At 49.5% G+C, this 14,702-nt stretch overlaps 1 protein-coding gene across 1 annotated transcript; it reads left to right on the forward strand.

Annotated features, from left to right (window-relative positions):
- The first annotated feature begins 8,909 nt into the window (after window positions 1-8,909).
- Window positions 8,910-14,646, forward strand: LOC119111269 (pheromone-regulated protein PRM7-like). The gene is made up of 3 exons (XM_037235089.1): window positions 8,910-8,929; window positions 9,364-10,186; window positions 14,635-14,646. Exons 1-3 carry the CDS (start codon window positions 8,910-8,912, stop codon window positions 14,644-14,646), a joined length of 855 nt encoding a protein of 284 aa, XP_037090984.1.
- The last annotated feature ends 56 nt before the right edge of the window (window positions 14,647-14,702 follow it).

Genomic DNA, 14,702 nt, shown 5'->3' on the forward strand with positions numbered 1-14,702 from the left:
ATATTATTGGGACAGCTACCTGGACGCAAATATTCGGGTGGAGGGATTTCGATTGACGTTGAGCTGATTTTTCATCAACTGATTTCGCAGTTGATGAGAAATCAACTGCGAAAAATGGCTATGTTGCCGGCAGAGCCAGCGCAACTTTGTTACGTCTACGGGACACCAGAACTATATCAATGACCACACAAAGTCACGTTTTTAGGCCACTGAGAATGCTATTCTACAAATTTGTGATCTCAGATTATGATGGTTCCTTTGCCTGAGGTGTGCTAACAAGGCATCATTGAAGTTTTATCATTGCTACAGTCATTCATTGGCACTGATGTGTGATATTGCTAGGCCCATATCATTTTGAGATCCAGTATGCTTTAACGTAAACCACGCCTCCCAACCTGCTATTGCAAGGCGATGGCCGTCCGCCGCCCCTGAGCTGACGGGGGTGCCTCGCCGGCGGCCCAGCGCCTTGGTCCGGCCGGCCCGGTGGCCGCTATTGGAGCGGCGGCTGTCACGCGCCGCTCGTTCGCACCTGAGCTCGGCAGCAGGACGCCCGGATTTCCAGCGCAGCGTGCGGCGGCCGTAAAGCGGTCGGCGCCCGGCTGACTGGGGCCGGCTGGGTCGGTCGTGGCGCAGTCTGGCAGGCTCCCATGGGGCGGGCCGGCGGCTGGCGCAGCGCGCCGGAACAGATGAAATCGGGCAGGAAAACACGGCCCAAACCGCAGCGAATTGGGATTCTGCTGCCAGTTTGAAAAGAATAGGAAAGGAAGCGATGTCGAAAAAGCAGGATGAATTTGAAGTGTAGCAATTTCACTGAGCATACACTTATGTCAAAATTGGCTTTCTCAGGCGGCAATGGCGTAAAATTGCTTTCCTGTGACATGTTTTCGCTTTTTGACAGCGAGCAGCCTTGAAGAGTCAAATGACAGTCGTGTTTTCTTCATGATAAATGGACCGAGCTTCCTCGTTTGGCTAGAGCAAAGTCTAGACACAAATTGCCTTTCAGGCACAGCCTTCAAGACCCCGTAGTGTTGCTGAGTTCCGGCCCAAGAGGCATGCAGTACCTTACGTAACCCTGCTAAACCGGGACATTGAGGATTGTCCGATAGACATCCCAGCTGTAAGCAAAAGCGGTTCTCGCTGAAATACATTCCGACGAGACGCGTGATTTTCGTTTTAAATGGAGGCTCCCGCTGTCGGACATTTTCCCTGCAACCTGTCTCAACGCCACTACAGCTGCCACTCATTGAGACGAGACTTATGTGCCAACTGTGCTACAACTATCCTTGAACGGCGCACAAGCTGAACATGGGACAAGAGCCGACGTTCATCGCGTGCTCGATGGCTATCACCATTTCGAATTGTTCGACCTGCTTCTGATGGTCCGATCTATACGCTGACCTTCCCGGAAAAGAAACGGATTTCGCCGCATCACGCACGCCCGGCGTCCTGCCGGCGACAGCTGAGCTGGCGCTACGCTGGCCGACTTTGTCAGAGCGGGCGGCGCACGCCCGCTTCACATTCGCCGCCGACCGGTCTGATATGTCGCCGGCCGACCGGACTCGTCGCAGTCGGTAACCGAGTTATAAAGACGAGTGGTGCCCGGTCAAAGCGCGCTGGCTATTGATCGGTACAACTGTGGGCAGTCCCTGGTCCAATAAAGCGGCGCGACGCGCGCCCCGGCCCGACTCGGCTCGGCTTCGGCGGTCCAGTCAGACGCTGCTCGCTCGCGGGGTGCGAACTGCCTCAGATATCAGACTTCGGATGCTCCGCGCTGCGACTAATCGCCTGTGGGAGCATCTTCTCAGTCTGAGCGCCTCACAAATTCAGCCCAACGAGTGGCGGGGGAGGCGAGAGTTGTGGGAGGATATGCGCTGTGACTGGGCTGGCTAGTGCTCCTCGTCGTGATCCACACAAGTTCGTGATAACTGCTTAGGTGGCAACGCAAATGACTGCTTGATTCGGTTCTACACTTGGTTTTGTTTGCACATCCACCCACGACATGAATTCTGATTCCATGTTTGTTAAACATTGCATGAACAGGATAAACATGCAGCTATCATGAAAACATAGCAGATGGTCTGATTGACAGGAGACCAACGAGTAGTGACAGAAAAATTATCATGCAAAGTACCAAACCTTAAGGAAATGTAATCATGCGCATCTGGAAACATACACCAATGGACCTTGCAATCACAGCCGTGTCACCATGTGAGTTAGCTGGGAAGTTAGCCCAAGCCTTTCTTGCGCGCATTTGCTCATAACATTCATTTTACTCGTAACAGGAAGCGTTAAAAGGCATGGCATTTTCAAAGGACGAAATAACGCAAGAGGCATTCCTTTAGGTCTTGGCCAGAAAACACGCGGAAGATCATTGAAAACTTTAATTTGTGGTATTAATATAGGTCACGCTGGCTATACGATTGGGTTTTTCATTTTCAAATGTGCACCAGTGTTGGAGAAATGAGACCAGTTCATAGCCGGGCGGCATCGCCCTTTGTCTTCTTTCGTTACGGGCCCATACACCCAAGAACATTAAACGACATGCGAAATGTATGCATGGTGCATTCACTTAAGCTGGAATGTTCGTTATGGACTATTTGTGGGACTACGGGCATGCCGCCTGTTCCAGTTGCCGACATCTGTCGTTAATTCAGCATGTCCAAAGCCGGGAATCCATGGTGTTGCGTTGTGCGTGTGCGTGTGCTTGTGCGTGTGTGACATAATGTGCAGGTATGCACAAGTGCACTAGCACAGTTGCCCAGTATTTCTTCAAGCAAATTATGTTAATGACATGTCTCTGCGACCACTGACTGCCGGGACCAAGATCCAGTTTTAATCCTCACCGAAAGGAGGAGTATTTAGAACATGATGCATTTCGCCCCGATGGAAGACAGAAAAATCCTTTTTAGTCACACAACTTATATAACTGGAGTGATCCGATTTACAGGAAGCATTCTCGAATCTCTCCAGTTCGGAGCTTTGTCCTGTGACCCTTTCAGCTGTGCCGCGCGGACGGGTTTAAAAGAAGTATACCAAGTTTGTTTTTGTTTTTCGCTTATTCTAGGTAAGATGGACCGGATTTGGGCAGTACTACCAGCTTACGGAAAATCCCTCTAGAGGGTTCAAATCTTATATTTGGAGCAACGGCTCCCAAGGGAGAAACCCCATCCGCCTCTCTGGTCACTGTCATGAGACATAACTTTTACTTGCATTGCTTTTTTCAACATCTGTATCATTCAATGGCTGTAGCACATGAATGCGCCAAATCGCGCGCGGTACATGAAATGAGAGCTTTAACCATTCTGTTTCATGAAAAATTATCAAGGAATTATGAAACGCTTATCACGCTAATTTAACGCAGCGTCTCACCGCGTCATCAATTTTTTCCATTGTGTTAAGCGCGGGGATCCTTTTCTAACCATGCTTGTGCTTTTAGAAACATCATTTTTAAATCCTCATTTCGAGTAAGGCTGTGTTTACAGAGCAGGTATGTGTAAGCGACATACTGCGTGGCCTATGAAACCAATATTCAATATTTAAACTTCAACCGACGCACTCCCTCCTGAATGCCTTACTCTGCCTGCTGTGGTAAGCACGAACATTCATCTCCACCGACGCTATTCATACCCTTAAACGGTGGAGTACATTGCAACTACCACATTTCAGGTATACCAAAGACCTGATCGTTGTTGTTTGCAACTAGCTTTTCACTTAATCATGCCGATTTGCATGTCGGCTATGAACAAGTTCCACGTAAAATCCTCTCACACGGTCGTAAAGACTACGGCGAATATCTCACTAAAACGTTTCATATGTACCAGGATCACTCATCCCAGAACAGAAATACAGGTCTACAAAGAAAAAAAAAGTCCGACACTGCGCCGGAACACTTACCTTTTAATTTAGACAAGAAATAATCAAAATAAATTCGCTGATCTTATCTTGTGGGTACTGTAGTGATTATCTCGTTTACCATTGTGAGACAGAAGTAGTCCTGGTGTGTCATCGGAGCATGTCTTTTGAAATATGTCCAAAGTTGGCAAACTTCCTCCACTAAAAACCAAGCACGCGTAGATTACTTGCAACCGTGATTATAACATCACATTAAATGTTATTGAAACCTCATAGGTAGCATTCCCCAGACCATATTAAGAAACCACGATATGAGTCAAGGCGTTAACTCTGCTCTGTCTGGGTTCATGTCCCCGTCGACCTGGAACTTCCTAAATACCTGACATACCACCTGACGGCGCAGTCACCCGAGCCGACTGGCAACGTGCCATGCAGAAAGATGCTGTGCCACAGACCAAACGGTTACGTCGGATTCCATGCCTGGTCTCTAGGCAACTCTTGCACGAGTTTCGCCAATTTGCATACACATTGCATCACATGCGGGCTGGTAGTTACCAGCTCGACGGACCTGGCGCCTCCTAGAGCGCGTGCTGGGCTGTCATTTTCGGGCGTAGGTCTCGGGCACGGAGAGTCGGCGGGCGGCAACTGGAATTCATATCAGGGAAGGGACCGGTCGATGGGTTCACGGTGACCCGGGCGGCTGATTCAGGGGAGGCCGATGGAGTCACCGAGACCCAAGCACATCGCTACCCCAGTTAACTCAGCTAGGACACATATCCCTCTTAACATTCCACTTTGGTTACCTTCGGTGAGGTGTTCAGAAATTATCCCCTCTCCAGATTCAATGCCGGGTCCGTCTTTGAAGCCATCAATAATTTGCATCCACCTACTTCAGGGACCAAAAGAAGGCGGCTTCAAAACTTGCCTTCTCACATAGCACACGGATAAAAGCCTATTCGTGTCCGAAGGTTATTCACACATCGAATGGACTGTTGTCAGCGATTGTCTTGAGTCCATCAGCACCCAATTTGCAGACTTTTATAGGCTTTAAATTACGCACAAACCGGTAAGGTTGAAGTCGGTACTAGGCTCCAATTGTCACGGTTAATTTAATTGCGGCCTTGGGTACCAATTTACATACTAAACATCGTTACGAACTGCGGCGTAATTTTGAGTGATCGCCTGAAGGTCATGCCCGATAGCCATAACGTCCAAGGTCCATTGCCTCTCACCCTTTGCGTCACTGCCAGCTTACGCTCCTCGATCACACTCCAGACCATGCATACCCTGACCCTGGATCTGACTCCAGACCCTGTGTCAATGGGAATGAGCACGCTGCGCTTGCTTTCAGAGCGGTCTCCCTTCCCAACCACGCCCACGCCCCGCTTATTTACTGCGTCTACCCGCTCAGGCCACCCAGCTGGGTAGCGACGCTCCGGAGCCCCGAGAGGTCACCGTGTGACCCAATGTCTTGCCATAGATCTAACGGGGTGCACCAAACCCACCACTCTTTCATTTGGACATTGGTGTGGATATTTGTTCTCTGTGACGGACCAAACGGTTACGGTTGGTTAGAGCGCATGTGCTCTGACCCATCCGCCCGTCGCGGGGTGAATTCGAGCCGCTTTTGATACCTGCTATTTTCCCTTGTCATGTCGCAGCATCCGTCTAAAATTCAGGTGACGTCAAAGTGCAAGAAAGATCGTGCCGACCCTTTCGGCCTGTTCAACTGTCGCCACCAAATTCTGCCATTGTCCTAGAATTGCGCGATCAGATGATGGAGGTCGGGGCTTACATAGCAAGCGCTGCTTATCGGGAGCTCTGATCCCAAACATCCATCCATTTAAAACGTTCGGCTTAAATCTTGAAAACAAATTGCAGTTATAAACGCTGTTCAAATGCAATGTTTGATATTTGAAGATATTGAACCAAGCATGAGATATGATGAAATTGGGCTACCTATGACCTTCAATAGGTTGCCTGATATGCCTTAAACTAGGAAAATCTGCTGTAGACCACACAATTTCTCTATTTAGTAAATATGCTCCTCAATACCTCGTTGTTGGATTACATCATGGAATGTTTGTATGACCTTGAGGTGATGCCAAATTAGCCGTGCGAAATTGCCACCCAAGCACTCACATGTTGTGCTTTCCATTCGCCGAGGGATGGCAGTGGCGATGCTGGAAGTGTTCGCTGAGCCAAATGTAGTTATGTGCTCGTGTTTTAGCCAATTTTCGTGGTGTTCTTAAAACCATAGAGCCATAAAGACATCTGGCCAATAAAGAGCCACCAGCACCGATCACAGTTGGCCTACCTCAGGTTCCGCACACATCTTCGAAACTGATGTTACCATCTGGCCTGCCTAAATGTAGCTATAAATGAGATCCTTAGACCGATACATCTTGTTCAAACGATTTTTAAATGTTGCTAGAGATCGGCCTCCTACAATTTTGTTTGAGAGTCCATTCAAATGATTCACTACTCTTTTGACTAAATGACACCTGCCTCCTGATAGTCCTACTCTCACCTATTGTTAAATAAAACTGATTTCCTCAAGTCTCGGCCTAATTTCCAGAACTCCATGTAGATGTACCTTCTCTGTCGCTTTGATAACCTTGAATACTTTACCAGATCCCCTCTAGGTTTACGATATTTCAGTGAATACAAATCCACGTCTCTATGCCTATCCTCGTGTTCTAAGTCGTCAATCCAACTTGTGATTCTAGTTACTTTTCGCTTCACTATTTCTAATTTGATTATGTCTTTTTGGAGGCATTGTGACCAAGCTCGTACACAAACTCTACGGGTGATCTGGCATAAGCAAAGTAAAACTTTTTATTCATGTGACAACATTCCTTCTCTTGTAATGGATATTCCTGTTATTAAGTCCAAGCACCTGAAGTACCTAGCTCCTAACGGCTCTACTTTGATTTTCAGCCTTGCATACGTGGAAAGTACAAAGCCCAAGTCCTTATCTTCCTCACTCTGGTCTAACTCCTGGCCTCCCATTCCATTGCAAATGCGCTCACTGCCGGAACTACCCAAATGCATCACCTTACACTTGTCATAATTTTATATCTGCCACAGAGAAGTCCAGTCCAAAAGCTTCTCTAAGACAAGTGTAATTTGGTTCATCTGGTCGGTATTTCCTGACACCCCAACCAATTTAATATCGCCACCAAATTTCAGCACCTTATTCTCTAATCCTAACTCAATATCATTCACAAAAGATAAAGAGCGAAGGGCACGACACCGACCCCTGTGGAACCCCACTTACTACTAGCTCCCACTGAGATTTGGTGCCAATTAGCATTACTTGTTGTTTCCTGTCTGGCGGCCAAGCCCTTAACCAGCCAATATTTTTTCCCTTAATGCCATGCAATTTTAACTGGTATAGCAGGCGCGGGTGTGGCGCCTTATCAAACGCTTTACTAGAATGCAGATAAACAACAGCCAAACTTTCCCCATTATCTATCTGACTAGTGACATACTCCATGAACTCTATACGATTTGTCAAGCAGGCCCTACCAGAAGGAAAACCATGCTGACGACTTTTTGTCAACTGGTGCCTATCTAAATGTGATCGAATGCTAGCCTTAATGAATTGTTCTGGGATCTTGCATACTAGTTAGGCTAGACAGACATGCCTGCAGTTGCTCACATTTTTTGGTTCCTCCTTATCCCGGCATTGACCGGGAGGGGGGGGGGGGCGGGTTAAAAACTGAAATGTGGACATTTCTTTTAAGGAAGCAAAGATCCCTGACCCTTTGGAGACTCTGGGAAACATGATAGTTCCCGGGGTTACATACATGCAGGAACAAGATCATCATTCCACGCTGGGCATGGGAGGAAATGACTGGCATACAACATATGGTTTAGGGATGTACTTTCGCGAAACAAGCTGGGAGACGGCTGATTAACTAACAATGGTCACACTTTCCTCAAAGTACATAACACGAGATTTCCCCTGGATTTAGCCCACTTTCATCTCAAAATTGTGGGAGGGCCGATAGCCCCTACCCCCGGCTAAATAGAAAACTGTACCCGCGACGTCCAAAATGCTCGTAAGAGAATTTCCCAGACTTGTGTGTACCTCAGAATGCATTACATGCTTGGACAACATATAGGCACATGCCATCCCCTGTGTAACTGAACCTTGGCAAAGTATGACTTAGTGATCTTTACGGTAGCCTGTCACCTTGACGTCCAGTGAGTTAGTCCTTTGGAAAGCTCTTTAAATCAGTATGCTTACGAAAATTAGATACTGACATCTCGTGACCATTCTCCTAGAAGTGCCAAAATTACAATAAGAACATGTAGATATGACGATGATCCCAAATGAAATCTGCACAAGATTCGACCATTGTGTTAAGAATCATATTTTGGTTGACTGAAACGGTATATTGAGAGGGCACGCAATCTTGTTTTTGGACCTTACACACATTATTTTAAGGGATGCAGAGGCTTAGTACAGTTTGAAAAACATCACCACAAAAGTCCAGGTAGCAGACCCGCCAGATCATCGCACAAATATGACGGCCGTGCCCATGGTGAGCCTGAGATAGGACTAGGGTACACATGCAGGAAAAACCGAAGCACTTTGAAACGGTGTTGTTGCATCCAGAACCTTCCGAAGGTGCGTGTTCTCGGCTGACAACCTATATGAGTATCTCATTGCTCAGTGAAGAAGTCGCATGTTCCCTTCAAGACGCCTGATAACTTTTATTACCGGTCAAATGGGTCTTAAGGGAGAATGACAGGCAATCAAGGTTCTCTCACACTTTCTCTGGGCCTTGTGTCAGGTTTTTCAATGGGGGGCTTTTAAGAAAAAGTTTCCTGGCTGTTTCTGGGTGCGATCTGTTGCTCACTGCTGGGTCACGAGGTCCGGTCTGCTACTCACTGCCGGGTCGGGGTGCCGTCTGTTACTCACAGCTAGGTCAGGTGGAACTCGCTCTGGACACATTCCAAGAGTAAGACACTCAGAGTGCTCATTTGGTGATCAATGCAGATTCAGATTCCACCTTTGCCCAAAGTGAGACTCGAAGCATACTGCCATGCCTGATCCGGACTCCAAGTGTGACTCCGGCTAAACTTTCTTCGCGTCCAGTTCCACCTCGCTGCTAGGTCAGGTGGAACTCGCTCTGGGCACATTCCAAGAGTATGACACTCAGCGTTCTCATTTGGTGATCAGTGGAGGTTCAGACGCGACCTTTGCCCAAAATGAGACTCGAAGCATACTACCATGCCTGACCCGGACTCCAAGTGTGACTCAGAAGGACCCAGACGCGATGACTCGCACCGCATCCTTGCATGTTTGCTCCAGAGTGAGACCTGACTGGCTGTGGACCGGTCGCTGAATAGCTAAGCTCACGAGGACTGCGCCTTGACGCCGCCTGTTCGAATTTAGTAATTGCAACCGTCGTCTACCCTGTTATGAATTCGGCGCTAATCAGATCTGCAATGCGTCAAAGGCGCGCCGTTCGCCGGCGTTAACACCCTGGTCGATAGGCGGAGAGGCGGCTACTACGGAGACTGGCTCCATCAAGTCCAGACGACGCGAGCAGCGGCGCGCTCGGATCCGACCACGCGGGTCTGCGACCCGGCGCGCTCGGATGCGGCCACGCGGGTATGCGACCAGGCGTGCTCGGATCCGACCACGCGGCTGTCCTACCCGGCGTGCTCGGATGCGGCCACGCGGGTATGCGACCAGGCGCGCTCGGATGCGGCCACGCGGGTATGCGACCAGGCGCGCTCGGATCCGACCACGCGGTTGTCCTACCCGGCGTGCTCGGATGCGGCCACGCGGGTATGCGACCCGGCGCCCTCGGATCCGACCACGCGGGTAGGAGACCCGGTGCGTTCGGATGCGGCCACGCGGGTGTCCTACCCGGCGTGCTCGGATCCGGCCACGCGGGTATGCGACCAGGCGCGCTCGGATGCGGCCACGCGGGTGTCCTACCCGGCGTGCTCGGATGCGGCCACGCGGGTATGCGACCAGGCGCGCTCGAATCCGACCACGCAGGTATCCTACCCGGCGTGCTCGGATCCGGCCACGCGGGTATGCGACCAGGCACGCTCGGATCCTACCACGCGGGTATGCGACCAGGCGCGCTCGGATGCGGCCACGCCGGTATGCGACCAGGCGCGCTCGGATCCGACCACGCTGGTATGCGACCAGGCGCGCTCGGATCCGACCACGCGGGTATGCGACCAGGCGCGCTCGGATCGGATCACGCGGGTATGCCGCCAGGCGGGCTCAGATCCGACCACTCGGGTATGCGACCAGGCGCGCTCGGATGCGGCCACGCGGGTGCGCGGTCCGGTGCGCTGTGTACGCACTGGGTGCGGTGTGTTGGGGCTGACAGCGGCACGGTGTTGAAGAAAAGGTGGCGCTGGATGAGAGGATGGAGGATTTTCGTTGTGGGAAACCTGGTAGTCACTTGGTGTCGCGATGTTTGTGAATTTTATAGACATCGGCATTGACACCTACAATAATTTATAGAAATCATTTTAGATGCCGCGTGCGTGTTGCCTCGCAACACTGAATGAAGCGCCGGTGACTGCACTGGTCATATGAATGACTGGTGGCTGTTGCACCAGCCGGGAATCAAACCTGGGCTACCACGTGAAGACCCAACGCGCACCGAACGCCGTTTTTTGTCCCGAGGGTGCCGGTTTCACGAACATTTCCGGAGCGCTTTTAATAGGGCGAAATTATTTCAGTGGAGCCGTCTCTAATAGCTGATTTTCTTTTAGAGGCACGACTTACTGAACAGTCAATCATTACACATATGTAAAACAAATGTGGAAAAAAGAAGATAGCGACACTGAACGTAGCAAACATTGGCACCTTTCACTACTTGCCAGCCATTTGCGCTTTCCTGTCCGTGCGCTACGACTTCATGTGGATATCCTCAGTGGGACAGATCATGAGATCGTTGTCACATCCGAAGTCGACGCTCTGTCTCTCTCCTAACTGTCCGTATCATAGGTAATCCACTTGGGTGCGCCTTCCCCTAACACGCGCTTGAGTGGGGTGGGTGGGCTTGTAATTTGGTCTTTTCCTAAACCTTCCCTCATAGCAAGGCGTTAATGGCGATGTACAGACGAGCATCGACCAACACCAGGCCGCGTTGTCGTCGTTTACCGATTTGAAGAGCATTCATGGGTGTGGATGACGTCTTATTGCTGTCGGTATTTGTTTTTTATTACAAAACATCTTTTATGTTACATTCTCACTTGAGTACCACGTCATTAGGCATGGAACGCCTATAGATGTCTGAATCGATCAATATAGCTGAGGACTATTTATCAGCCTAATGACTAGAGACAAAACTCCACATAGTTATTTGTGATAGGAGCTTAAATGCGCCCGCACATCCATTTTTACGAAAAAGGTCTCACAATCCTCTTGACGACCAAGTGCACAAGTGCTTATAAATGCTAGCAGTCCCTTGCATCTTTCAATTCGATTTACAAAATTTAAAAGCATTTAAGCACGAAAACCTTTGCACACATTCCGTTGTGCCACACAAGGTATTTGCGCTGAAATCGATCAAGAAAGTTGTTGTAAATGAAGCATTCGTAACAACTCGGTTCGTGGAACCATTCAAACAAACACCGCTACCAATTTCATTAGCTGTTTTGAGATTGCAATATATTTTAGATTCCACGCTTTCGTCATATCAACAAAAACGACCGGGCAAGTCACTGCTCCCGAACTACATAATCATTGGTGCCCATTTTGAGTGACATATTTTTCTACACTGTCCTAATCTAAGCTCAATCTTGATTATTCTAACCCAATGCTTTTGTAACGAAAAACATTACCGACACCAATAAGACGTCATCCAACACCCACGAAACTTGTACCAACAGGCGAGCGATGGCAACGCCATGTGATATTGGTCGATGCTCGTCCGTACATCGCCATAAACGTCTTACCGCGAGGGAGGGGTTTAGGGATGGGCAAATAAAGGGCTACGCTCTTTTTTGGATCTTGTCCAAAGTAGTCTGGGTAGAATATAAAACAAACATGGTCAGTAGACATCAGAATGTCATAACTTACAGTTTAAAACACACAATGAGTACTAACAAACGACCTCTCGATCATGAACTATTTCGAAAAGAGCAAACAAGGCCTTATACTCTCGTTAATGCGTGCTTGAGTGGGCTAATTTGCCATCCAAAAGTTTTGTAAAAAAAAACTTCCGAACATTGCGTGGTAGCCGCGTTGCTCTAGTTCAAGCCGTAGAGAATTAAATAACTAATCATCTGGTATAACAATAATGCATACCGTGTCAAGTTACTGATCTGTGGCAGGTTAAACTCAGGTCATAGCTGTCTGAGAAATAATTCCTGGGAAATCATTCAAATAATATAACCATAACACCCACCCACAAGCCTGTCGCGTAGGTCATTGACCCAAAAGGGACACAGTGTAGGAACCTCAATATATGGAAAAGAAGTTCACATGAACCTACATCACAAATCTGCTGTCTCTGGCACCCTAATTTTTTAAATCTCAGGCAAGACAAATTGACCTCCACTCACGACTGCCTCACATTCAACCGGCCACTCGGGCACCTGTTAAATGGTGTGACATTACTTGTGCTAAAAAATTGTTGCGTTCTTACTTTCTTTCATAACAAACCATGCTAGATGAATACAATTAGCGTCAATTTGCGCTTGTGAATGGTCTGCGCAGCCTTTTCTTTGATGCGCGCACTTTTATATTCCTCCGCACGCTTTCACTTGAACAAATTGGAGGGACTGGCGCAGCGAAAACACGGTCCATTACCGTGCCCGCGAGCTCTTCCGGCGCGGTGGCACGTGCACGTCAGGTCCCCCGAGAGCTGCAAGATAGACTGGAGACTAGGCTGCACACTCTGAGAACTAGGCTGCAGGCTGTGGGAACTGGACCGCAGGCTGTGAAGGCTGTGCAGAAACTATGAAAGCGGGCCTGAGGGCTGTCAGAACCTGGCGGCAGACTGTGAGAGCTTAGCTGCCTACTATGAAAGGCAAGCTGCGGCTTGCAAAAGCTGGTGAGTTTGACAGAGCTGGGGTGCCGGGCGTCAGAGCTGGACCGCAGGCTGTGAAGGCTGTGCAGAAACTATGAAAACGGGGCTGTGAGCTATGAGAACTTGGCAGAAGACTGTGAGAACTTAGCTGCCCACTTCGAAAGACAAGCTGCGGGTTGCAAAAATTGGCGGGTTTGACAGAGGTGGGGTGCCGGCCGTGGGAGCTGCACTGCCGATTGTGTGAGCGCAGGGAACAGCTGCCGGGCAGATCACAAGAAGTGAACCACGGACATTGCCGGCCTGTCAAATGGAAACCTGCTCTTTGATCTCTTGAATCTGCATGAGGTGGTGTTTTTGTATACGGGTATCTGTGCGATAAATATACAATATGCCTGCCATATATGAATATGCTTCGTGGGTGGATCTGAACCGCTTAGGTCATGCCAGCTCACAATGAGAGACCGTGGTAACTTTCCCTGGTTTCAAAAAAGATGTCCTTTCCCACGAGGTCACCTTCTTTCAGAATGTTCCCGGAAAAATTTAAGTGGTCTTAGAGAACCCTCACACGGCACATTCTTGACGTCCGTGAGTGCCTAGCTGAAACCCCTCCGAAAAAATGTTCGGCAACCCATCCTGGGTGCCTGAGAACTTTGCCAATACCTTTCAATGGGATGTTAAGGAAACCATTTTGGTTTCATATATACTGAGGGTTCTCATCTGAGAACCATACACTGTCTGCTGTGCTCCTGTAGAGGTTCACAGGATCCATACGCATACACATGAAAGATTGTCATACAATCGTGGGAGGCACACGCGATCGCCAGCTTTGCAAGATTGCAGACAATTAAATGAGATATGGACACCAAAACGAGTGTATTTTCGGGATATACTAAATTCCTCTCAATTTGAAATTGCAAGAACACAAAGCATTGTCAAACAGTCAACACTGACGGGCAAGACACTACTGCGGGGTTTAAATAATGACGTAGTCATAACCGGCGCACACACACTGTCATGACCGGAGAGTAAAGCAACGTCGTCTTTGAATTCAGGTCGATGTTGACCCCAGTAGGGACATTCCAGAATAGCACAACGTGGCACAGAGTTAGCCAATATAACACAGCGTAAACATCTGAAAACACATGCGAGCGTTGACCTTGGCACTTGGTGCCAAGATCAACCTGCGGTCAACCTGCGGTCCGTAGAGCACTAATCAGGGGGCAAACTGGGATGCGGGCTGGGGACTGGGATGCAATCGCGACCGCTGTGGGGGCCGCGTTGCTGTGTAATCACATCGGTATACAAAACAATGTGATCTCGGTAAGCACGACCAGCGGGGAAATCACTGCTCCGTTTTTCTCACGGACGGCCGTCAAAGTATTCGCGTAATCATGACCGACAGGTAGAGCGCTGCTGCGTGAGCAAGACCTGCGGGCACAGCACTTCCGTCCTTATTTATCACAAGCGAGCAGAATGCTCACGCAGCAGTCTCCTGCCCGCGCCCATCGCACCTCAGCCGCGCCAGTGATTCCTCAGCATCGCCCGTGACGCCACAGCTACGCCGGTGGCACTTCAGCCACACCGGTGGCACCTCAGTGTCGCCGATGACGCCTCAGCCGTTTCCTGTGGCACATCAGCCTCGCCGGTGACGCCTCAGCCGTTTCCTGTGGCACCTCAGCCTCGCCGGTGACGCCTCAGCCGTTTCCTGTGGCACCTCAGCCTCGCCGGTGACGCCTCAGCCAAGCCTGTGGCACCTCAGCCTCGCCAGTGACGCCTCAGCCAAGCCTGTGGCACCTCAGCCTCGCCGGTGACGCCTCAGTTACGCCA

Source organism: Pollicipes pollicipes, unplaced genomic scaffold (genome assembly GCF_011947565.3).
Source record: "Pollicipes pollicipes isolate AB1234 unplaced genomic scaffold, Ppol_2.1 Scaffold_7261;HRSCAF=8764_pilon_pilon_pilon, whole genome shotgun sequence".
NCBI lineage: Eukaryota > Metazoa > Arthropoda > Thecostraca > Pollicipedomorpha > Pollicipedidae > Pollicipes > Pollicipes pollicipes.

Excerpts from the sequence above, each read along its gene's own strand:
- LOC119111269 (XM_037235089.1), top strand. The coding sequence starts at position 8,910 with ATGCCTGATCCGGACTCCAA. Across the intron at positions 8,930-9,363 it reads ATGCCTGATCCGGACTCCAA|GCGGAGAGGCGGCTACTACG; the intron begins GTGTGACTCCGG and ends CCTGGTCGATAG.